Source organism: Hemiscyllium ocellatum, chromosome 20 (genome assembly GCF_020745735.1).
Source record: "Hemiscyllium ocellatum isolate sHemOce1 chromosome 20, sHemOce1.pat.X.cur, whole genome shotgun sequence".
Classification (NCBI taxonomy): Eukaryota; Metazoa; Chordata; class Chondrichthyes; order Orectolobiformes; family Hemiscylliidae; genus Hemiscyllium; species Hemiscyllium ocellatum.
In genome coordinates, this window is record NC_083420.1 from 24,779,654 (window position 1) to 24,805,128 (window position 25,475).

Here is a 25,475-nt window from a genome sequence, read left to right on the forward strand (position 1 = left end):
GTGTCCCAGAGGTGTTCTTTGAAACATTCCGCAAATCGGCGGCCTGTCTCCCCAATGTAGAGGAGGCCACATCGGGTGCAGCAGATGCAGTAAATGATGTGTGTGAAGGTGCAGGTGAATTTGTGACAGATATGGAAGGATCCCTTGGGGCCTTGGAGGGAAGTGTGGGCGAAAGTTTTGCATTTCTTGCGGTTGCAGGGGAAGGTGCCGGGAGTGGAGGGGTGTGTGGACCTGATGGAGTTACAGAGGGAGTGGTCTTTCCGGAACGCTGATAGGGGAGGGGAGGGAAATATATCCTTGGTGGTGGGCTCTGTTTGGAGGTGGCGGAAATGACTAAGGATGATACGATGTATCTGGAGGTTGGTGGGGTGGTAGGTGAGAACCAGTGGGATTCTGTCCTGGTGGCAATTGGAGGAGCGGGAAGTGGAGGAGATGTGGTGGATAGCATCGTCAACCACATCTGAGGGGAAATTGCGGCCTTTGAAGAAGGAGGCCATCTGGTTTATTAGGTATTAGAATTGGTCCTCCTGCGAGCAGATGCGGCGGAGGCAAAGGAATTGGGAATATGGGATGGTGTTTTTACAGGGGGCAGGGTGGGAGGAACACATTTCCAGCAACACGTTTTTCAGCTCTGATCTCCAGCATCTGCAGTCCTCACTTTCTCCAAGTTAAAGGTGGAGACAGGGTTAAAGAGCTTTAAGGAGGAAATCCAAGCACTTTTGTTCACAATAAAAGCAAAACACTGGATGCTAGAGATTAAAATAAGATCTCAAAGTGCTGGAGAAACCCAGCAGGTCTGGAAGCATCTGTGGAGAAAGAAACAGAATTAATGTTTCTAATCTTTCTTTGGTATTGAAGGGGCTGGAAATTGCTGGGTTTTTTTTGTGTGTGGTGCTGACAGAGGAGCTGGAGGAGAAACTGGAACAGATGGTCAGAGTGCCCTGAGCAAAAGATAAAGGGAGTATGGGAGTGTAAGGAAGGGATGTGGATGTGTAACTAATGTTAATGGTGGGTGCGATTGGTAGAAAATAGGTCAACTCTGCTTAGAGAAAAGCAATGCCATCAGGACACAGATGGAGGAAATAGTCCAAATGGAGGATGGTGTTCATGCTCTGAAATTGTTGAATTTAACGTTGAGTCCTGAAGGCTGTAATCTGCCTAAGTGGAAAGTGAGGCGCTGCTTCTCCAACTTGTGTTTGGGCTTGGTCTGAGCACTGCAGTAGACCGAGGACAGAAATGTTAGCATCAAAGCAAGAAGCTGAAGTATGGCCAGCTGAAGGCACAGGCATAAACAATGGATTGATGAAAAGTGAGCTTAAATAAGAGCTCACAATTGTAACAAAGTAGAACTGCTGGAGATTTGTGCAGCTAAAGAAGGTAACAAAATAGGAAAAGGTGAATTGAACAAGAGGATGTAAAATTTAAATTTATTGTGCTCTTGTGACACACTGGTGGAGTCCCTATTTCTGAATCGGGAGGCTGAAGTGCAAGCCATATTTGCTTCAGAAATGTGTAACAGCAACTCTGAATAAGTAGATTAGAAATACCTAAATTTTAGATTTATAGGCCCTTGTGATGAAGTGGTAATGCCCCTACTTCTGAGCCTGGAGACCTGGGTTCATGTCCCACTTGCTCCAGAGGTGAACAGATTGAGGAGAACATTTTAAGATTTTAAATTTATGTTGGGTCAAGAGCAGAGGAGAAAAAGGGGGAAAGAAAACAAAAAGAAAGTAAATGCATGGAATTAAAAATCTAGCTGTTTTTGTTAGCCAACAGAATCAGCACAGACTGTTGCTGAGTGGCAGGCGGCAGGTCACGTGACTCCTTTTCTTTGCTGTGGCAGCATATGATTGGTCAGAGAGTACCAGAGGGGGGTAGATTTTGAAATGGCAATCCTGTGACGTGGGTGTGATGAATAATGGCATCCACTGCTATTTATATGGTGCTAATCCCCTCTGGCACTACTCTCTGCCATTTTCAGCAGCAGCAGCAGGTGTCCCTGTTCAATTGAAAGACAGTCCCTTCCTTGCATGTTAGTAACTGCAGAGGAAGATTAATCCCCTGAGGCTACACTGGAACGTCTGAGCCATGTTAGCACCAGGAGGACAGCTCCACTCCCCTCCAACCCCAACTGACTAGTTACAGCACACTCCGTCAAAACCAGCAGCTCAGGCAGGCAAAACATGTCAAGGCTGCTCCCAGGTTACAACTGCTGGTTGGTTTTTCTTCATCTCACGGTCTGATACCAGCCATTGATGATGGACTCTTACCACAGGTGGCATCACATGTATGCAATGTTCAGTCCACAATGCCCATTTTCCAATGGTCACTGGGCAACAACTCTGACTGATTTTCTTGTCCTGTGCTGAGTCTAGTGCATGCAACACAAATTCTATCAATCATAATCCTGAATAAAATTAATTAACTCAGCACAGGCCAGTAAACAGACTAGGAACAATTCTCAGCTTTCGTGCTCATCTCTAAGGATCTATCTTTTTCTTGTGAGTCGTCGCTATGATTTGATTGTTTCTTTAACTCAATTCTGAACGCATATTATTCCATGTATAAAAAACCTAGCACCATCCAACCCTATCCCCATTTAATTCCACTTGGTAACTCATCACCCTGAATAATCTTTAAGCCTTTGGAACTTCTGATTAAAGACAGAGAGAAACAGGGAGTTAGTGAAAGAGAGAGGAAGACATAGATATAGTACTCCACAGAGTGATAAAAACAAAGACTGGGCAATAGAGAAAGAATGGAAGATGGAAGGAGAGAAAGAGGAGCTGACAATTAGCCCAGTAAAGTGGACAGCAGTTAGACACAGATCCTGCTTATCTCAGGATCTATGTTGCAGATTAAGCCCTGTTATACAGTGACAGATGGAAAAGACACCAGACTGGTTAGCAAGGTTAGATCACCGGGAATACAGGAAAATAGAAGTTAGTGGTGGAGGGTTGCTTTCAGGTAAGAGGCCTGTGACCAGCGGTGTGCCACAAGGATCGGTGCTGAGTCCATTGCTTTTTGTCATTTATGTAAATAGTTGGATGTGAATATAGGAAGTATGGTTACATTTAGATTAAATTTACATTTAGATTTTATTGTCATGTGTACTGAAGTACAGGGTACAAGAATCCAGCGAAAGAGTGCATAATGTTGCCACACATGACACTATTCTTAGGTACAAAATATCTGGGTATGAAATCTTAGTTACGGAACTAGAAATAAAGAGAGAGAAAGTGAGGATGGCAGATGCTGGAGATCAGAGTCAAAAGGTGTGGCGCTGGAAAAACATAGCCGGTCAGGCAGCATCCGAAGAGCAGGAGAGTCGACTTTTTGAGCACAAGCTCTTCATCAGGAATGTGGGGTGGGGGGGGGGGTGCCCAAGGGAGTGACAGATAAATTGGAGGAAGTGAGGGATGAGGGGAAGGTAGCTGGGAAGCGATAGGTAGATGAAGGTGGGGGGTGAGGATGATAGGTCAGAGTGCGGAGTGGAGTGGATAGATGGGAAGGAAGATGGACAGGTAGAACAGTTGAGGGCGGTGCCGAGTTGGAGGGTTAGATCTGGGATAAGGTGGGGGGGGAAGGCAGATTAGGAAACTGGTGAAATCCACATTGATCCCATGTGGTTGGAGAGTTCCAAGGTGGCAGATGAGGTGTTCTTCTTCCAGGCGGTGGGTGGCTAGAGTTTGGCGGGGGAGGCCTAGGACTTGCATGTCTTTGGCAGAGCGGGAGGGGGAGTTGAAGTGGTCAGCCACAGGGCGGTCTCCTAATACTAATACACTAAATGGTAAGATCCTGGGGAGTACTGTGGATCAAAGAGACCTTAGAGTGCAGGTTCATAGTTCCTTGAAAGTGGTGTTGCAGGTAGACAGGGTGGTGAAAAAGGCTTTTGCTATGTTTGCCTTCATTGGTCAGTGCGTTGAGTATAGGAATTGGGATGTCATGTTGTGACTATACAGGACACTGGTTAGGTCACTTTTAGAATACTGTGTTCAATTCTGGTCTTCCCGCTATAGTAAAGATGCTCCTTGAAAGTGGAGTTGAAGGTAGATAGGACAGTGAAGAAGGTGTTTGGTATGCTTTCCTTTATTGGTCAGAGTAATGAGTTGAGAGGTCATGTTGCTGCTGTACAGGACATTGGTTAGGCCACTGTTAGAATATTGTGTGCAATTCTGGTCTCCTTCCTATCGGAAGGATGTTGTGAACCTTGAAAGCGTTCAGATAAGATTTACAAGGATGTTGCCAGGGTTGGAGGACTTGAGCTATAGGAAGAGATTGAATAGGCTGGGGCTGTTGTCCCTGGAGCGTCGGAGGCTGAGGAGTGACCTTACAGAGGTTTATAAAATCATGAGGGGCATGGATAGGATAAAGACAAAGTCTTTTCTGTGGGGTGGGGGAGTCTAGAACTAGAGGGCATAGGTTTAGGATGAGAGGGGAAAGATATAGAAGGGACCAAAGGGGAAAAGTTTTCACGCAAAGGGTGGTGTGTATATGGAAGTGAACTGCCAGAGGAAGTGGTGGAGGTGGGTGGAATACAACATTTTAAAAGGCATTTGGATAGGTATATGAATAGGAAGGGTTTAGATTAGATTAGAGGAATATGGGCCAAATGCTGGCAAATGAGACTAGATTAATTTAGAATATCTGGTCACCATGGACAAGTTGGACCAAGAGGTCTGTTTCTGCGTTGTACAACTCCAAGAAAGCAAAATATCACAAGGTCACAAATATTTTGTTTTTCAAAATAATACTAAAATATTTCATACATGCAAAATCAGATTGCATATGTGATATTTCACTAATGTATTTCTCATTCTTAGCTGCTCGCGGGTTCACTGCTTTAAAGCTATTTAAAATAACATTGAAGATAGATGACATTGCACACTCAGATGGAGGTATCATTTCAGAGTTTGGGTAACTGAAGCTTAAGGGTATAAAGGATAAATATAACATTAAACTTTCACAATCAAATCTACCAATGTTGGATTAAACACAGTTCAAAAACAGAACAAACACCTGATCTTGGTCAATGGATCTCCTACTGAATGATAATTGTCATGATAGACTCTTGACCTTTGATTCCGCCTTTTAAGGGCACCCTCTGACCTCCAACCTTCTCCCCTATATATTACTGCTCGCTGACAGGTTGTTCCTGACAGTCAAAATGAAGGGACTGGTCTCATTGAGTATCTTCCTCTCTCTGCTCGTCTTCGTGACGCCAGGTAAGTCCTTTTTAACTCATTCGTAGGTTGACAGCATTCCCCAACCTTGCTTCTTTTATTTTGTTTTTTTGCATTGTGCCTCGATGTCATAGTATTTGTGAACTGGAAACTTTAAAATTTGCTTCAATGAAGAGTCTGGATTGAGGCTACTCAGCAGTGGCACGAACAGCAACTGGAATGTTTAACCTCCAAGCAACTGATTCTGTAAAAAGATACATTTAGGGAGGCGAGTTCTTAAATTTAAAGCTCATCTCGGCACTGGAGGCTGAGTTTGAGGGTTTGGGAATTAAAAACGTTTTTTGTGACCATCCCTTCTACTTAAACAAATAGTGCCCAGCTGCAAAATGTGAGGAGAGTTTGTTAGGGTAGAACGCGTAAGACTGAATAGGGCGACTGTTCCTCTTGAACATACTGAGTGGAATTTAAAAGGGTTATTTTTACTATTTTCTTGCGATTAATATAAAAGTGTTTTTTGTGTGGGGTGGGGGAGGGAACTGTTCTAGTTACCCTTGTGCGCCCTTGGGTTAATTTGATCTAGCGAGTCTGCTGTTGCTCATGTCCGAGTATTCTGGGTTAGTGTAAAGGAACTAAGTATGGAAATGGCTTTGTAACTGGACACCAGCCCTAGCCGATCGCCTCACCCAGCCAGCGGCAGTTGCTGGCTCCGTGCGCTGTCACACAGATTCATCCTATCTTCCTGACCATTTAAGGACATCTTTTAAGTTTCAAAAGAATTGAAATGTTTTGAACAACAGAATCTAGTGTGCCCCTCAACTTGTTGAGACACTGACACCCTTCACCAGGTTTGGTGAGTGTGGGACTCTGTTCTGTTAGGAATTCCAGTTTTTAGCTGTTTCCCTTTTCCTCTGTCTGAGATTGTGTTGGCAGTTTGTTGGATTTGGGTTGGTATTAGAATTCCCAAATCCCCAGCACCTGCTTCATTCAATTGCCTGGTTCCACCAGATGACACCACAGACTGGCATACAATATATCCAGTTTGTAGGAGGGAAGAATTTGCATTTAGATTGAATTCATTAAAAGCATTATATTTAACAACTTTCACTACTGTTGAAGTATGTTTGAAATCTAGTCACTGTTGTAATGTAGGAAGTGTTGAAAGCAATTTGCACACAGCAAGTTCCCACAAACAGCATGTAATAATGAGCAATAATCTGTTTTATTGATGTTGATGATTAGTAAATGTGGCGAGGACATGGGGTGAATTTATCTCCTCTTCCAAGTAGTGCAATGAGGGGGCCTGAGTATGATTCATTCAGAGGTGCTATATCCACCACTTTGAACCAGAGACTGACCTGATAATTCATTGCCACCTCACACTTGACCCTTTAAGATTGATAAATGATTAAATATTTTTAATTATATAGATTTACAGCACAGAACAGTCTTCAATCTATAGCTAACTGAATGAATGACTGACTGAAATGGAAGGTTAAGGAACCTGTTATAAAAGTTTGGATCCAATACTTTCTATTAATTCTACTAATATGTGTGTTACCTCATCAAAATATCTTATACTGCTTCACACAAAGAAATACTCTGAAATTCAGTATTGTTGATACAAAGAGAACAAACATACAATTGACAGAAATTATGTAGGCATGAAAGAAAGATTACATAAACAGGTAAAATAAGTGCAATTAACTAGGAGATAAAATCGACTGCGGTCACCAAAAACATATTGAGATTGGATTCTGCTGTTAGTTCATGGACAGACAATCTGATTTTGAGTGGGGGCTTTCCAGAAGATTTCCTCAGACTTAAGCTTGAATTCCAACTTTCTTCCCCATTCCCCAACCCATAGATCCATGACTTTCTAATATGCAGCCAGCAGGGGGAGATCTGGGCTTAGTTTGCAAAGTACTCAACTGTACAGACTGCAACTGAAATTAATGAATTTTCCTGAATATGCACAACATGGATAAGGTTTCAATAGTTGTCCATTGTTAGTTTCCCTTGAGTGGGCAGTGTTGGACCTCCCCAGTCCATTCAATGGAAGTCCTCCTAAAACAATGCTGCATCAGGAAATCCACAATATCATCCCAGCACCATAAAGGAAGAATAATATATTTCGAAGTTAGCAACTTGAAAGACATAACATCCCAACAGTATTGCAACTCTTATCCTTCTCAATAGTAGAGGTTGCAGGGAAGAGAGTTGTCATTGAAGTAATTTTTTTGAGTGTTGCTGTAATACATTATGGAGATCCTTCTACTTGCAGCTACGGTGATGGAAAGCTTGGACATTAAGTCCAGAAGCTAGAGCGCCTGTCGAGTGACTTGTTCTGTTCTGGATGGTGTTGAAGCCCTTGGTTGTTTCATCCAGCTAGTTTCTGCCTGTTAACCATTGAAGAGTCAAGTGGTCAACAGATTTTTGTTGACTCATCGTATTAACCAAGGGCAAAATGTTTGCACTACGATTGGAATATTGGGGAACTACAGAAAAACACAATTAAACAGTGTCCACAGATCCCATTTCCCTTGCTCCATTTTTTGTTTCTATTTCCAACTGCATCTTGGCAATATACCATGAAGGGACACCAATTTTCAACACTGGTCTCAGTAGAGCCCTAGTTCATGCTGCAATGAATTAATGGCTTTGCAGCATCCCCAGATCATCGCTTCGTGTCACATGTAACTTAATCATGTTTATGTCACAGTAGAGTCAAAGGTCAGCTCCTTTTTTGTCATTTTGTAATCTTATGTTACTGTCTGTCAATCATTTGACACTTGATGCCAAGTTGTACAAGTACCTCTAAATACTAGTGAACTGACCTATTTACAGGCCAAACCCTCAACCTGCAAACAGTTTGTTAATGGTGTTGCCTTATTCTTATTACTGCTATGCAGGAATTGTTTAAAATATTTATGTACACAGCTCCTGCTCATGCTTATGTATCTGAGGATGTTAGAACAGAATGAGTTTCAGTTGTGAATATGCTTCTAATATTGAATTCCCTTGAAGATTCTCTGTTAGTTAATGCATGAAATGTGGCTTTATGCCAAGTGAGGACCTGGCAGGGCAAGAGATTAGCGATGAAGAACTATAGAAAGGGTGACTGAAATGATAAGAAACTGGAGAGGTGAAGAATCAGGTGTGAGTTAAATGGATATAAAGCAGAGATGAGGGAAAAGAATTGAAGTGGTGAGGACTGTAGGGACAAACTACAGGAAAGACATGATTGGACACAGGAGATGCATGAAAGGCAAGACGCTTGTGTGGGATGCAAGATGAATCAGGTAGTATAAAGATGAGGATTGAAGCAAGCAAGGATGAATTATGAGTGGTGAGATGATTCACAGCCAAAACGCAACATGGATTTCTAATCTCAAAGCTGAGTCATATTTTGATGAGAGAATAGGAAGGAAACAATTATAAAATGAAGAAGGAACATAGTTACTTATAAATGAAGCATCATAATTTATAAAACAAGATCTACATTTTTTGCTGTGTGTTACTGAAGTCTGAGTAAAACTAACAATCTCAGTATGTTTTGGTCAAGGTTCTTAATGTTTCAGGAGCTGTTGCTAAATTTAGTTGGTGTAGATCTCTATATATATTTAATTGCATTCCCCAGAATTCTGGGTAACCGGTGCTTGTGGTTGATCACCTGTTTCAATATTGGAGTTTCTTTATACATAGAAAGCCAGGTGCTCTTGTGGCTGTGTAGTGTCCCTACCTCTGAGTCAGGAAACCCCAATTCAAGTTCCACCTCTCACTGGAGATGCATAGTAATATTTCTGAATGGGCTGATCCATTCTACATTGAAAGCTAAGCTCTTGTAGCACAGTAGTAGTGTTCCTGCCTCTGGAAGCCAAGTTTGGGTTCCACCTGCTCCAGAAGTGTGTAAGAACATCTCTGAACAGGTTGATTTTAAAAAAAACATGAAAAACTATTCAATGGGAAATACGGGTGATTTACGGGTGGTGGTTAGCAGATGGAAAAAAACCCGTAGGTGATTTGCTGATGGAGGGAGAAAAATGTTTTTATGTGTATAAGAGCACTTCTGGATATATAAATGTATACTGTACATAGCATACCACAGGAACAGGTTATTAAACTCTTGTCCAGGCTGGTATTTGAGCCTCTTTCCACCCTAGCTAATCTAATTTTACCAATTACATCCTTCCAGTGATTTTTTTTTTCTTCATATATTCACCTAACTTTCCTGAAAACTGCTAATACCCTAAACTGCACCATGTGATAATGAATTCCACATTCTCTCCATTTTCTGGGTAAAGAAATTTCTCTTCCAATTCTACTAGATTTATTAGTACATTATTTATGACCTCTAGTTTTGCATTCCTGTCCACAAATGGAGACATCGTCTTTAAATTAATACACCTTTATAATTTTAAAGACTTATCAGGTCATGAAGAAAAGAACCCCAGACTGTTCAGTCTTCCTGAGATTTGTAACCTCTAACTTCTGGTTATATCCTCATAAATTTATTTTGTTACATACCAGTGCCTCTGTATCTATTTAGATAAAATGTAGACTAGAACAGCTCAGTTTGTAGTCGAGAGTGATGCTGGAATCGATGTTTCGGGCAAAAACCCTTCATCGGGAAGGGCTCATGCCTGAAATATTGATTCTCCTGCTCCTTGGATACTGCCTGACCTGCTGTGCTTTTCCAGCACCACACTCTCGACTCTGATCGCCAGCATCTGCAGTCCTCACTTTCTCTAAGCTCAATATGTAGTATAGTTTTTGGTGTGCACTTACAAATAAATTATGAAGCAGCCAATAGTAAGCTTGAACAAGTACAACAATAGTAAGGGAATGGGCACTAGATAGTTATGAGTTACCATAAACAAAGCTCTTGAAGCCCCAATTAATGATGATGCTGCAACAGGTAGAGTATGCTGGAAAGTTCTCAATCTGGACTGCAAACAGTTGTGTTGCTGCTCTAGTGGTAATGTCACTGGATTAGAATGCAGATATGCTTTCAACTGAATGCCTCTGCAGTTAGGGATTCCAATCACACTCTGGCCGTTAGTGTAAATTGAACAAATAAAATTCGCTACTGAAAGCTAATAATGGTGACCATGAAACTATCACTGAAACCCATCTGGTTCATGAATGCTCTTTAGGGAAGGAAATCTGACTTGCATGTAACAGAAGATCCACAGCAATTTATTTGACACTTAATTGTTGGCTGAAATTACTTAGCAACTACCAAAAAATGTCAGGCTTTCCATTGAAGCCCACACCCCATAAAAGAGTTAAAATATAAATAATGTTTTAAATGTAGTCACTAATTGGCCACCTTTAGGCTGGAGTTGGATCCTTTAAGCTCTGGTGTACAGTACCTCCTACTTGACCAGGGATATTGTTTGGGTACTTGACCATAGAAAATAGGAACAGGAATAGGCTGTTTAGCCCCTTGAGCCTGCTCTGCTATTCAACAGGATCATGGCTTATCTGACATTTCTCAGATTCACTTTCCTGCCTTTTCCCGTAACCTTTGTTTTTCGTTCAGGCTTTTTTCAAACATTTGAGGTTAGGACACATGCTTCCAGAATTGTGCCAATGTTAGTATCAAGAGTGCCAAGAATGTGCAAATATTTGTTTGAATGAGTTCCCAAAGAATGTCAATATTAATTGATGGCCATTGGGAGTATGCCAGGGTGGCATGAAGGGTGGGGCTAAATTGATGCTGTCCCAAAGAATCTGCCAATATTGATGAAGGATTCCCAAGAGGTTGCCAATATTTGAATGGATTCCCAGAAATATGCCAATACTTGGATTAGTTCCCAAGGAATTGGTCAATATTCACAGGATAACTGTCATTGGAGCCTGACAATATTAGTAAGTAGTAGCAGCTGTGAGGCAGTATTGCTTGGTGTCCACAAGAGGGTGTCAGTCTTTTGAATTGGTTCCACAGAAATGTTAAGTGTTTGTATGGGATCCCCAGAGATGTACCAGAATTGTTGAGCGTCCAGGACTTTGTCAGTATGTATCAAAGATCTCCTCCAAAGCATTGAATTAATTCTGGGGAAAACACAGAAAAAGGAGATTTGAATTTGAGAGCTGCAATTGAGGTGCTGGTTTGGTTGATCTGAATAGCCTGTCAGTGATTTATTTCTACAAAATCTATAGCATCACTGAATAGGTTAGCAAAATCCAACCCAAAGATAGAAAAGCCAGTTGTCAAACCTCAGGCAGCCCAGTCTTGTGTAAGGAGAAAGAATGACTTGTATTTCTATAGCACCCTTAAAAGCCTTAAACCACCTAGAGTATGTAAAAGCTAATGAAACACTGTAGCCAATTTGCACACAGTAAATCACATACAGTACTATGGCTTGAAGTATTGTTTGAAGTGATTGTAATTGGCGTAGTACACCAGGGAAAACATCTTTTCTTTGAAATAGTGCTATTAAATATTTTACAGCCACCTGACAGGGCAGATGGAATCTTGGTTCAATGTCTTATCTAAAAGATGACATCTCTATCAGTACATGCTGGAGTGTCAGCCTAGATTTTCTGCTCAAAGTCTTCTTGAAATGTAGTCCTGTTGCAGTGTTGTACTTGTATGTTATTACCAAATTTTCTTGTTTGAATTGTACATGCTTGGACTGCACTATTCTACTCACTGTAGGCTTATGAATCTGAACTCTAAGGTATATCTTCAGGTTGAAATACAGACATATTAATTCAGCTGAAGAGATAGTTTCACTGTATCTAACCTATTGAATAAAATCATGGAAAAATAACAAGATAATGTGACAAATCTGACTAAACAAGGTTTACCTGCACCTCCACACACATCATTTACTGCATCCGCTGCACCCGATGTGGCCTCCTCTATATTGGGGAGACAGGCCGCCTACTTGCAGAACATTTCAGAGAACACCTCTGGGACACCCGGACCAACCAACCCAACCGCCCCGTGGCTCAACACTTCAACTCCCCCTCCCACTCCACCAAGGACATGCAGGTCCTTGGACTCCTCCATCGCCAGACCATAGCAACACGACAGCTGGAGGAAGAGCACCTCATCTTCTGCCTAGGAACCCTCCAACCACAAGGGATGAACTCAGATTTCTCCAGTTTTGTTTCCCCTCCCCCCACTTTATCTCAGTCCCAACCCTCGAACTTAGCACCACCTTCCTAACCTGCAATCTTCTTCCTGACGTCCGCCCCTGCCCCCACCCCCACTCCGGCCTATCACCCTCCCCTTAAACTCTTTCCAACACCCCTCCCCCAAGTCCCTCCTCCCTACCTTTTATCTTAGCCTGCTTGGCACATTTTCCTCATTCCTGAAGAAGGGCTCATGCCCAAAACGTCGATTCTCCTGCTCCTTGGATGCTGCCTGACCTGCTGCGCTTTTCTAGCAACACATTTTCAGCTTTAATGTTTGGAGCTGTCAATTTTATTCAACAATTACATTTATCAAATACCTTTACATATGGGAAGTCATCTAAGGTTTTGACCATGTGAGGAGATGCAGCACTATAAAAGATGAGAAATTGGCAAACAAGTTAGGGAAATCTGACTTAATTTTTGTCTGAGGTTTTTGTGTCACCACTTCTCTTACCTGTTTCAATGTGATTTAATGGTGTGGGGAGGGGGGGGGAGGAGGAGGAGGAGGAGGTTAGGGCAGTATGGTTGAGAGTTAGAGGGAAAAGCAGCTTGTCAGAGTCACAGGGCCTGGAACGTGATGAAAGATGACATAGGAAGGAAAGGCTAGGAGATGGAGAGGAACTGGAACCATTACAATCTGTCAAAGGCAAAGACTTCAGGGAGTATTATCCAATGTTGGAAAGGAATCCAGTTTTGGGTTAATTGGAGTTTGGGAAGGAAGGAGGAAAAGACATTGAAAAGTGTATCTTTGATAGCCTGAAAGCAAATATGATGCTTTCAGTGACTGGGAAGAGAGGTAAGAGCATGAATGTTCAATGGCATAGAGATGTGTCAAGACACTATTCAAAAGGGCCACAACACACTGCAGTATACCAGAAGAAGAACACCTATACAATGTATTTGCCAAAAATGGATACCCGCACAATTTCATCAACAGATGCCTAAGGGAAAGACAATGGAACGAGGACATGCCGCAATCCAAAGGACTAGCCACACTACCATACATCAGGAGCATTTCCGAACTGACAGCCAGACTACTGCGACCACTAGGACTCATAACAGCACACAAACTAACAGCAACTCTCAGACAACAACTCGCCAGAATGAAGGACCCGATACCCAGCATGAGCAAAACCAACGTAGTGTACAAAATCCCATGCAAGGACTGCACAAAACACTACATAGGACAAACAGGAAGACAGCTAACGATCTGCATCCACGAACACCAACTAGCCACGAAATGACACGACCAGCTATCCTTAGTAGCCACACACGCAGATGACAAGCAACATGAATGCGACTGGGATAACACTACTATTATAGGAGAAGCCAAACCGAGAACAGCCAGGGAATTCCTAGAGGCATGGCAGTCATCCACAGATTCAATCAATAAGTACATCGACCTGGACCCAATATACCGGCCATTGCAACGGACAACTGGAATGGACAACCGGAAGCGGCAGATTCAAACCACTACAAATGCCGGAGGAAAGATCACAGAAGCGCTTCACAGGAGGCTCCAAGCACTGAGGATGTCACCTAGACAGGGGATGAAACGTCTGCAACACAAATTCTCAGCTCGGCGAACAGAACCACAACAACGAGCACCCGAGCTACAAATTTTCTCCCAAACTTTTGAATACTCCTACTTTCTTTATACTCTTCTAAGGATTCACTTGATCTATCCTGTCTATACGTGACATATGCTTCCTTCTTTTTCTTAACCAAACCCTCCATTTCTCTCGTCATCCAGCATTCCATATACCTACCAGCCTTCCCTTTCACCCTGACAGGAATATACTTTCTCTGAACTCTCATTATCTCATTTCTGAAGGATCCCCATTTTCAGCCGTCCTTTTACCTGTGACCATCTGCCCCCAATCACCTTTCGAAAGTTCTTGCACTTTCCCTAGTAGTACATCCACATACTGAATCAGAAAATTGTCTTGTACACACTTAACAAACTTCTCTCTATCTAAACCTTTAACACTATGGCAGTCCCAGTTGATGTTTGGAAAGTTAAAATCCCCTACCATAACTACCCTATTATTCTTACAGATAGCTGAGATCTCCTTACAAGTTTGTTTCTCAATTTCCCTCTGACTATTGGGGGGTCTATAATACCATCCCAATGAGGTGATCATCCCTTTCTTATTTCTCAGTTCCACCCAAATAACATCCCTGGATGTATTTCTGGGGATATCCTCCCTCAGCACAGCTGTAATGCTATCCCTCATCAAAAATGGCACTCCCCTTCCTCTTTTGCCTCCCTTTCTATCCTTCCTGTAGCATTTGTATCCTGGAACATTAAGCTGCCAGTCCTGCCCGTTCAGAAGCCATGTTTCTGTAATTGCTATGATATCCCAGTCCCATATTCCTAACCATGTCCTGAGTTCATCTGCCTTCCTTGCTAGGCCCCTTGCATTGAAATAAATATAGTTTTAATTTATTAGTTCTACCTTGTCTCTGCCTGCCCTGACTTGTTTGTTTGTTTTGTTTGTTTGTTTGTTTGTTTGTTTGTTTGTTTGTTTGTTTGACTCGCTTCTGTTCTCAGCTGTACCAGTCTCAGATCGATCTCTTTCCTCACAATCTCCCTGGATCCCCCCCCCCCGCCCCCCCCCCCCCCCCCCAACCTCACTAGTTTAAATCCTTCCAAGCAGTTTAACCAAATTTCCCTGCCAGTATAATGGTCCCCTTCCAATCTAGGTGCATTCTGTCCTTCTTGTACAGGTCACTTCTACCCCAAAAGAGATTCCAATGATCCAAAAATGTGAATCCTACTCCCATATACCAGCTCCTCAGCCATGCATTCATCTGCTCTATTCTCCTCTTTCTGCCCTCACTAGCTCGTAGCACTGGGAGTAATCCAGATATTACTACCCTTGAGGACCTCCTTTTAAAATTTCTGCCTAACTCTCTGTAATCTCCCTTCAGAGTCTCCACCTTTCCCTTCCTATATCATTGGTTCCAATGTGGATAATGACCTCCTGCTGGCCTCTCTCTCCCGTGAGAACATTCTGCACCCTCTTTGAGACATCCTTGATCCTGGCACCAGGGAAACAACACACCATTCTGCTTTTTCTTCGCTGGCTACAGAAATGTCTGTCTGTACCTCTGACTATAGAATCCCCTAACACAATTGATCTCTTGGAAGCTGACATACCCCTCATTGCATTAGAGCCAGTCTCAATACCAGAAACCTGGCTGATCGTGCTACGTTCCCCTGAGAATCCATCATCCCCTGCATTTTCCAAAACAGCATACCTGTTTGAAATGGGTATATCCACAAAAGACTCCTGCCCTGGGTGCCGACCTATCTCACCCTTCCTGGAGTTACAATCTGATAGATGGTTACCTGAGACTCTTTCCGCTTCCCCCCACCCCCCCCCCCCCCCACTTCCTATAACTGCCATCCATCACATACAGTTGCTGTTGCAAATTCCTCATTGCTTCTATCTGTCTCTCCAACTGATCCACTTGATCTGATAAGATTCGCATCCAACAGCATATATGGCAGATATAATCCACAGTAACCCTTAAGCTCTCTCAATTCCCACATCTGACAAGAAGTACATGCAAAGGCCACTTTTGCTCCTTCACAATCTACAGACCAAGAAAATAACACCATCTTATTCCTCTACAAGCACTGCCCCAGGTTAAATTAACAGCTATGGCTTATATTTTAAGTTTTTAATCAAAAGACTCATCTGCAAAAACATATAATCAAGAAAGAATCCACTATACTCACTACTGCAGCCTTTCTCTTGGACAGACTTAAAACAACAATTAATTTATCGGATTCTGTGCTGTGAACTTCACCCAACAGTTCCTCCAAGATTAGTTGTGAATTTCACTGTTTGTTAATTTTCCCAGATGCACTCCGATTGTCCAGCGATACACAAATTCAAACAACAAAGGCAGTAACTGTGCAGGTTCTCTCTGCCTCTCTCGCACTGTCCTCACCATGTGCTTCTTTTGTCTGCTTTTCTTCCTTTTAAAACTGCTGTTGTTTTGACTTTTTTTTCCAAAAGTTCCAAAACAATGCAACAGCATATAAAACAGTAACTGCTGCTCCTGGAATTCAAGGAAATCACATCCAACACTTAAAATACCTCAAAAAAAGGAGCAGCTCTTACAGCCAGAAATTTTGGTAAGTGTAATGTGCTGAAGAGGTACAGTAATGTTTGATTCCTAAAATCATTCTATCACTGAGATTGTCCTTGTAGCAAGTATGAATCTGCTGTCAACTAATTTATAGAATTATTGCAATGGTCTGTTGATGCAATGATGCTGTGGCTATCACATTTACCATGATAATAGATGGTGAATTAGATGGATGTTCATCTTTTCTTGTCTGGAAGTTCCAATGTTCAGGATATGGAAAAATACAGACTTTTAAGTCTGTATAAAAGGTTAGTTTGAAGTGGATGGGTCATTTGATTCTGACTGAGGTGGCAGCTAGGAGGGACAGTTGTTGCACGCTTCAAAGTTATACAAGACCTAAAACCAAGAACAGCATCAATTTTCTGGAAAATAGGCTTATTCAGATCTTGATATTATGCAAAGTCAGAAGTTCAAATGACACCAGGTTATATTCCAACAGGTATATTTGAAATCACAAGCTTTCAGAGTATAGAATCTTCATTCGGTGAAGTGGACCATAACCTGGCATTGTGACTTCTGACTTTGTCCACTCCAATCCAACACCAGCACCTCCATATCTTGATGTAATACAGTAGATGTTGGGCTTTTGACCCAAGTTAATTGGGAATTAACTTCCTAAAGTTGTGACATCAACTCAAGCACTATTTCCATTCTTCTTAATTTGTCCTTAACATAAATCAAGAACAAAAGAAATAGGGGTAGATGTATGCCAAATTGCCTCTTGAGTCCACCCAATTAATCAAAAACATCTTGACTGATATCTTAATTCAGCCCCATTTCATGCCTATATACTATAAATCCCTCAAGGTCAAAAAAATGATAGATAACAGTCCTGGATGAATGAGACTCCACAGTCTGCTAGGGCAGCAAATTAAAAAATTTCACAACCCTATCAGCAAGACCTTTTTTTTTCGATGCCAGATTTCCCACTCTATTACCTAAACAGTCATCAGGGAAATGATCCTGTTGATCATAGCCTCTCTGCCATCCTTTAACGTCCCAGGGAGCTTTGATTAGATGCAGACAGGACTGTTTGTTTCTCACTAAGATTGAGGGTCAACCATGGAAACCAGCAAACAAATCTCATTAGCTGAAAGCTCTGTAGTTCCAGTGGCAGTAATGGCCAGGCGCGCACACAGTCCCCAATTGAGTCCCAAAGTACAGAACCAGGTAAATCCAAAAGTTTCACAGAATAGAAGAATAATGAGACTCTGATTAATGCTAGGGAGAACGGTTTGAGGGTATTGATCGAGAAGGTGGGTGAAGGGAGCACCCAATGAGTGGCACTGGTTGGGGCGGGCCACCTGATATGGCAAAGAGATCCTTGCGGGAGGTGTACCCTGACACTTTCCCACCTGATGCCCAAGCACGGTGATTTGCCAGGTTTCTGCCTACTCTGAACTTCTACCAGTCTTTAAAAGGGAAGAAAATAACCCTTGTGTCCATTTAACCAGCTCAATTGGGACAATTGAACTTTGGTTACTCGACATAAAATGACACCAGTTGGGGTAGGCATTTAGGAAGGTGCCAATCCCCCCAACCCAAATGCACGAGTGGACTGTATAATTCTGTTTTTTTTTTGAGGGAAGAAATTCCTACTGATTGACTGACTGTGCCGACTTGTGAAATTACTTTTCAGGTACAACTAAGTGTAACATGAGCAATGAAAGTGCAGCAGTATTTGTTGATAATATAGTGACAAGATAGCGGTGAGGGCAATACAGCATGCAACACAAACTGCTAATTGTGACTAATTGAAAAGTAAAGAAAACACCCAACTACTAGCAAATTTTGCCAAATGAGAAAATTATGCAAATAAAAACATGACCAATTGCCATAGCAACTAAAGGAATTCTAGAAAGTTGGTTGCGAGAAGTGCTGGTTTATGCAAGAATCGTAGAAAAATAGTCTAGTGAGACATGTACATGACATCTCCATTAACTCGGTGAAACATGTGTAAGTGCTGTTTAATGAGATGAAACAGCTTTGAATTTCAAAAGCATTCCAATCACCCATCACTTGTTGGGCCTGTATGTATGTAGTGAAGGTAAAACCTCCAGGGTAATTCATGAAAAGAAAGATGCCATATTTATATATTGCTCTGATTCTTGTCCTCTGGATAACCCAAATGATTCCACAATCAATGGGCTTAATTTCTGCTCATATGTTTTACGGTCTTATAGTCAATTATTCAATCTGAAGTGTAGTTGCTAATATTTTCCAGGAAGTTTGGACAGCAATATGTGCCCAGCAAGATTCTACAAACAGCAATATGTAAAAAGACCAGTAAGGCTATTTTTTTGGTAATGTTAGTTGTAGGACAAATGTTGTTATTCAGGTGATAATAGTACCACTGTCTTTTTTTTAAACATTCACTTTACTTTTCATCTGCAAGACAATATCTGACAGTACAGCACTCTGTCTCAATATCATACAATAATTTAAGCCAATATCTCAGAGCAGTGAACCTGCATAGTTCATCCTCTATGGTGGAGGCTGGTACAATTGCAACATTTAATTGGATGGGTATGTGAACAGGAAGGGTTTGGAGGGATATGGGCCAGGTGCTGGCAGGTGGGACTAGATTGGATTGGAATATCTGGTTGGCATGGACAAGTTGGATCGAAGGGTCTGTTTCCATGCTGTACATCTGACTCTGTGCTCACATCCTTGCAAGGGAAACTGAAGCTTGATAATTGGATCAGTGAGATGGTCCCATTCAATCTCACAAAGAATACTCATAAACATTTGATGTGACCGGATGGGTAAACGCCTGCAATGATTGAATAATTATCTTAATAGACAGGTGAAGAAAAGGCAATTTGGATGAGGTGCCTTGGAACAGCACAAACAATAAATTCCCGAATATAGGAATAATGATAGAGGGAATATGATCTAGAAAAGAAAATTCATGAGCAGGACATGTGACTGCTGAAGCAGTGACAGATCATCACTCCACAAAACAAAAGCTTAGAAATCACTTTTAATAGTGTTCATATCTGTAGACCATTCCTCCAGGTGAAAAGGAAGTTGATCTATACCTCTGGTAAAACTGCAATGGACATAATCTGAACATGTAATTTTAACTGCTAATCTATCTGGACATGCTACCTAGTCTGCATTGCTGCTGCTAGAATGTTTTATGGATTTTCAATACTGCTTCCCTGGTTCTTCAAACAGGCAGTAAGTTGAGTGGACGCTAAGAAATTGTTTCCATTAGGCGAGGAGACTAGGACCCGTGGACACAGCCTTAGAATTAGAGGGGGTCAATTCGGAAAGAAATGAGGAGACATTTCTTCAGCCAGAGAGTGGTGGGCCTGTGGAATTCATTGCCACAGGGTGCAGTGGAGGCCGGGACGCTAAATGTCTTCAAGGCAGAGATTGATAGATTCTTGTTGTCTCAAGGAATTAAGGGCTACGGGGAGAACGCTGGTAAGTGGAGTTGAAATGTCCATCAGCCATGATTGAATGGCGGAGTGGACTCGATGGGCCGAATAGCCTTACTTCCACTCCTATGTCTTATGGTCTTATGGAGTGCATTGTAATAGAAATGGCAACATATAAACCCATACACTCAAAGGTCTGTTTATATGTAGAACACTGAACCAGGTTACAGAATCAATATGAGGGGTTTGGGTTGTCCATATATAAAATATTGGATATTCAGGAACAAAACTAACTGAGATGCTTGTGTAGTATCCCTAGAGTGAATCACAAACTGGTTTTGATGAAAGGATATACATACACATTAACTGCTAATCTGATGTGAATTACAGGATTATACACTTTAAAATAATCAAGGGTAAATGCAGAGAGATTAGCAGTAATCTGGGAATGAGTTACTGACTGGAATCTAGTAATGGGGTTTGCATGGTGTATGTATAAAATAAGGAGGATTACAAATTCCGGTCCAATTGACCTGAATGGAAAATCAATTCTGGTTGGTAGATAAAGGCTTGCTGATTCACCACTTCCTGCTGCTAGGCAAGACCCATTTCATCACATGAAGTCAATTTTTTGAAATTCCAAGTGGAGACTTTCTCCATAATTTTCATGGAAATCCAGCTTGGTGTCAGCAATTTTTTAACAAATTTTCAGGGATTGTCGTCCTTCTGCTTTAGCTGTAGTGTAGGATTAAAAGAAACCTAGTTTGAAACTTGGAAGTAGAATTTCATTATTGGCTGTCTTGAGGATGTTGCTGATCCCAGATTCTCTCACGAAGGGTAATGCTCATCTGCGTTGGTAAAACAAAACAATTCTGACTGTTGAAAGCCAATGCATGGAAAAGACAAATACCAAAATGTGGGCTGTGTTGTCAGCTTTTTGAAATTGTTTCTAGTTCTCCAGAGGGAAAATGTTTTCTTAGAATGAGAAAAGGCTGCCACACAGGTCTGTATGACGTTGAAGGGTTTGGTTTGTGTCTGGAGGTGAGGCAAACAGCCTGTCATCCATCAGTGGCCTCTTGGCCTCCATTTGGTCACTTTGTGACCACCTTGTTTCAATATTTTCAAAAGAAAGCTGAGAACTTCCTTTGATTTGAAATTAATTAGACTTATTTGTAAGGTAGATCACTAAATTTTGCAAGCCACACTTTTGATCATGTTGAACAAGGTTTCATTTCCAACTAAGTAGCTTGTTAACTCAGAAATTTGGAATTGGGTACAAACATTTGGTAGTGGTGTTACTGACATCTTAATCCACAATGATGGTCTCCTGCCAATAGACATGGTAGTATGTCAACATTATAAACTAGTGAATGAGATATGAGTGCTGCAATACCAGGCTATTTTGTGGTTATACCCCTTTAAAGTTGACAGTTTTTTACTTTGTCGAGAGTGCTTGGTGCTAGAAAAGCACAGCAGGTCAGGCAGCATCCGAGGAGCAGGAAAATCGATGTTTTGGGCAGGAGTCCTTCATGATGTAAAGATCACTTTCTAATTTTCCCTGTAAAAGACAACGAATGGACTACTGAATTGGGTAGCTCAAATTGAGAAATATTTTGCCTTGTCAGACTCCCTGGGGGGGGAAAGAAGCACCCAAAATGCAGGGTGCAGAACGTAGTTGACCTCGCTGACCACATAATCAAATTGTAGGCAGCCATGGAGACATGGACCCATGGTGGGTGTGGTTGGAAGGCCTACCTTTAGTTCTCTGGGACTTTTTTCCTAGTTGGTTTTGAATCTATCAGAGCTCTATTTGTTACCCACTCATTCTGCTCCCACCACCCCACAAACTGAATGGCCTCTCATTACCCATGAAGCTGATTTCAATGCCAATTCGTGCCCCACCCAACAGCCTCTCATACTCTCTTATGCCTCATCCATAACTACTTATTAAGTATCCACTATGAGAGATCCAAGATGGCGGCGACTCAGCAAGTCTGAGTTTACAGTGCTCTTCCCAAAACCTGGGTAAAGTGAGTTACTCACCCCCACCACACTTACCAAACCACCCAAAAAAATTTTCTAACCTTAATTAGCTGCTTACTATTATATTTAAGCAGTTTAATATTAAGTGGATAATGAGTAAACCATAGGGATCCCGCAGCTCTCAGAAAACAAAGACCCCTCCCCCACCCTCCTCTCCTCCTCCGGCTGCAGCTGATGTAAAAACAGGCCTTGAAGAGATGATTGCCAGGCTGGAAACGACACTCGTCAATTTCATCGCAGAATCCAGACAGAGATGGAATGCATTCGAAGAAAAGTTACAAAAGTACAGCGAGGCTCTCGAGGAATTGCAGGGCCGAGTGAAGGGGGCGGAGCTAAAGGCCACGACCTCTGAGGCTGCAGCACAAACAGCTGCAGAACAGGTGCGAGCTCTGGAGCAGAGAGTCCGGGCCTTTGAAATCTACATGGATGACCTGGATAATAGAAATCCGAGAAAGAATATCCGTCTTCTGGGCCTCCCTGAACAAGAAGAGAAGGGACAGTTAGTAGTATTTCTGGAGCGATGGCTGCCCCAGCTTTTAAACCTGGGGGCTGAAACTGACCGGGTAAGGGTGGAGTGGGCCTACCGGGTCGCAGTACGCGGATCTGGCCCAAACCAGCGCCCACGCCCGGTCCTGTTCCGGCTGCAGAGTTATAGGGAGAGGCAGATACTCCTGGATGCCTCCAGAAATCTTGGAAAGGATCCTAAAGCTATGATTCATGAAGGATCCAAGATTATGTTATTTCAGGACTTCTCCCCGGCTTTGGCACGAAGGAGGAAGGCGTTTGATGAGGTGAAGAAATGTCTAAGGAACTTAAATATTCAATACACCTTACGCTACCCAGCGACGTTATGCTTTAACCACGAAGGATCCGAGTATAATTTTAGATCACCAGAAGAGGCTAAGGAGCTTTTAGACTCGTTTAAATAAATCGTAAGAGACAATTTATGTTGGCTTGCCTCTTCCACACTCCGTGGGGAGAAGTGGATACTTTACTCTACTTTACTTTTGCTTCTGGGAGCAGGGTTGTCTTCCCTTGCTATTTTATGTTATTATACTTAACTGTAATTTGTTGGAGTTGTAATTTTATAGTTATGTGTGTTTGTACGTGGCATTGATGCTATCAGATATACTCAGGTATGGGTGGGGAGGGGTGGGGGTGGGGCGCTCACTGTTAACTCTAGCTCGGTATTATATCTAAATCCTATTAAGGAGCGCCCGGGTCAAGGGTGGGACACTGTTTAGGAGAGGATATGGTGGACCTTTAGAAAGGAAGTAAGGCCCCCTGAGAACAAGGGGGAGGATCTCCATTCAAACATGTTTTTTTTTGTTCTTATTGTTTGGAAATAGTTTCCTTTTTATTATACTGTTATTAGAGTGTATTAGAGAACATTTTCTCTTGTTTGAAGGATGTTAGTGACTCAACTATACACTCTGGATAATTGTGGATTAGATTAGTAGTTAACTGAGTTTCATTGTTTTTCTTTCTTCTTTAATATCATTCCTTTGAATTTTGATGATTATATATGTAAGATCTATTTTTATATTAATGTTTGTGCTTGAAAGTTCTGTTTATTTTTGTAAATCTGTCAAAATATTAAATTTCTCATAAAAATATCTTTTAAAAAAAGTATCCACTATGGTAGACCGTAGGAGTCATGTAAAGTTGGAAAATTAAACTGCTGAGAGCTCTTTTGTTAGAGATGTGATAGTGAAAGAACTTCCATTCAATGCTTTTAAATCTCCTCAATCATTTAGCTAGTGACATTGTCATTCCATGAATGAGTTTAAAACATAATAAATCTGTCAAAAATCAAATTAATTTCTCTTCGTATGCCATTATCAAAGACAGCTAACCCTTATAACATCTTTAAGGTCTCAACCAAATTGTGAATTAGAACCCTCAATGAAATAACTGTAGCTTTTGAAATACAAAAAGCATTCATAACGACATAACATTCACTCTTAGGGAAAGGTCAACAAAGACCTACATTGAAAATGTGCTACTTTTTATTCTAATCTACTACCAATATAAACATTCCAAAGTTTTTTTTTGTCTGTAACTCTCATTCATTCATGGCCTATTGTTAAATTTAAACTTCAGATCTTTTTAAAACCTTCATGTCATGACAGTTGTACAAACTTTATCTACTCTTTGAAGGCATTCTATCCACTCCATCAACTCATAGCTTTCATACTGCAGGGTAAGGCTCTTGGACCTGACAACATAGGAAATGTTTGAACCCAAAATTGAGTTTAAATGGCTCTGCTGACACACTCTATCACTTCTTCTCTACTGGAAAATATTGAATCTGAAATGGGAGGCGATGTCTACATTCAGATACCACCTGCTAACTTTAAAGGTCCATGGAGCCTTTCCAATTTTGTGAAACTCTGGCTCTTCAACTCAAATAGCCAGGGTGGAAGTAAAACATCCATGGTTAAACATAGACCTTTTCACATTTTGAATTCATAAACTGTGTAAAGTTTTCTAATGGAATGAGAGTTTCTGGGGGCTTGGACATAATATGGGATCAATACATTATTTCAAAGAACAATTGCTTGGTACTTTTTGTTTCAAAGAATTCTTGCTGTGATATCATATTCTTTAAATTAGGAGAATAGTGAGATTTGATGCATGGTGTAAATTAGGATGCAATCCTTTCCATTGGTGTGAGCATGTAACTACCATGTGGCAGGTTTACATAGGATATTTCCCTTGCAAAGGTGACCAAAATAAGTAATGATGGAAAAGATTGACAGTGTGTGTTCAGGTAAGAAATGTTATATAAACAATATATGAATTAAAAGCGGGGACTTTGTTACATGCCCAGAGAGGATTATCCTTCACCTCCAACCTTTGCTTTGCATGAAGACTAAAGTTGGTTTGGCTTCTTATATGAAATACCACAAGAAATAGTCATGTGGAGGAGCTGGTGTTGGACTGGGGTGGACAAAGTTACAAATCACACAACACCAAGTTATGGTCCAACAGATTTATTTGGAAGCACAAGCTTTATGAGCACTGCTTCTTCATCAGATAGCAGGTGGGATAGGGTCATAGGTCACAGAATTTATTGGAAAAGATCAGTGTTGCACAATGCATTGAACAAACCTCAATTGCTGTTAAGTCTTTAATCACTTAAAATGGGGTTGCAGGTTTGATTTAATATGTAAATCCCAGAACCTCTTTTCAAGTCATAGTCCTGAGATAATGTAAGATTTTATATTTTAACAAAAGGTAACATCTCAGCTAAGACAATGCATTAAAGGTGTGAGGTTAGAGTCTGTCTGTATGCCAACCTTGGGTCAGAGAACCCGTCTGACAAGGTTGGGATACAGACAGACTCTAATCTCAAACCTTTAATGCATTGTCTAAGCGGAGATGTGACTTTTACTAAGTCTTAAGTTAACTCCAGGACTGTGACTTGAAAGCAGTTCTGGGATTTATACATTAATGAATCAAAACCTAAGTGGTTAAAGACTGAACAGCAATCTAGGTTTGTTCAAAATATCACATCAGTTGTATGACACTGATCTTTTCCTATAAATTC

At 41.4% G+C, this 25,475-nt stretch overlaps 1 protein-coding gene across 2 annotated transcripts in view; it reads left to right on the forward strand.

Moving 5' to 3' along the window:
- Positions 1-5,167: 5,167 nt before the first annotated feature.
- The window catches only part of srl (sarcalumenin), a 62,328-nt gene continuing 42,020 nt past the window's right edge, over positions 5,168-25,475 (forward strand). For both annotated transcript variants that reach the window (XM_060840644.1, XM_060840645.1), the window contains exon 1: positions 5,168-5,225. In XM_060840644.1, coding sequence (XP_060696627.1) covers positions 5,168-5,225 — 58 coding nt within the window. The remainder of the gene's footprint in view (positions 5,226-25,475) is intronic.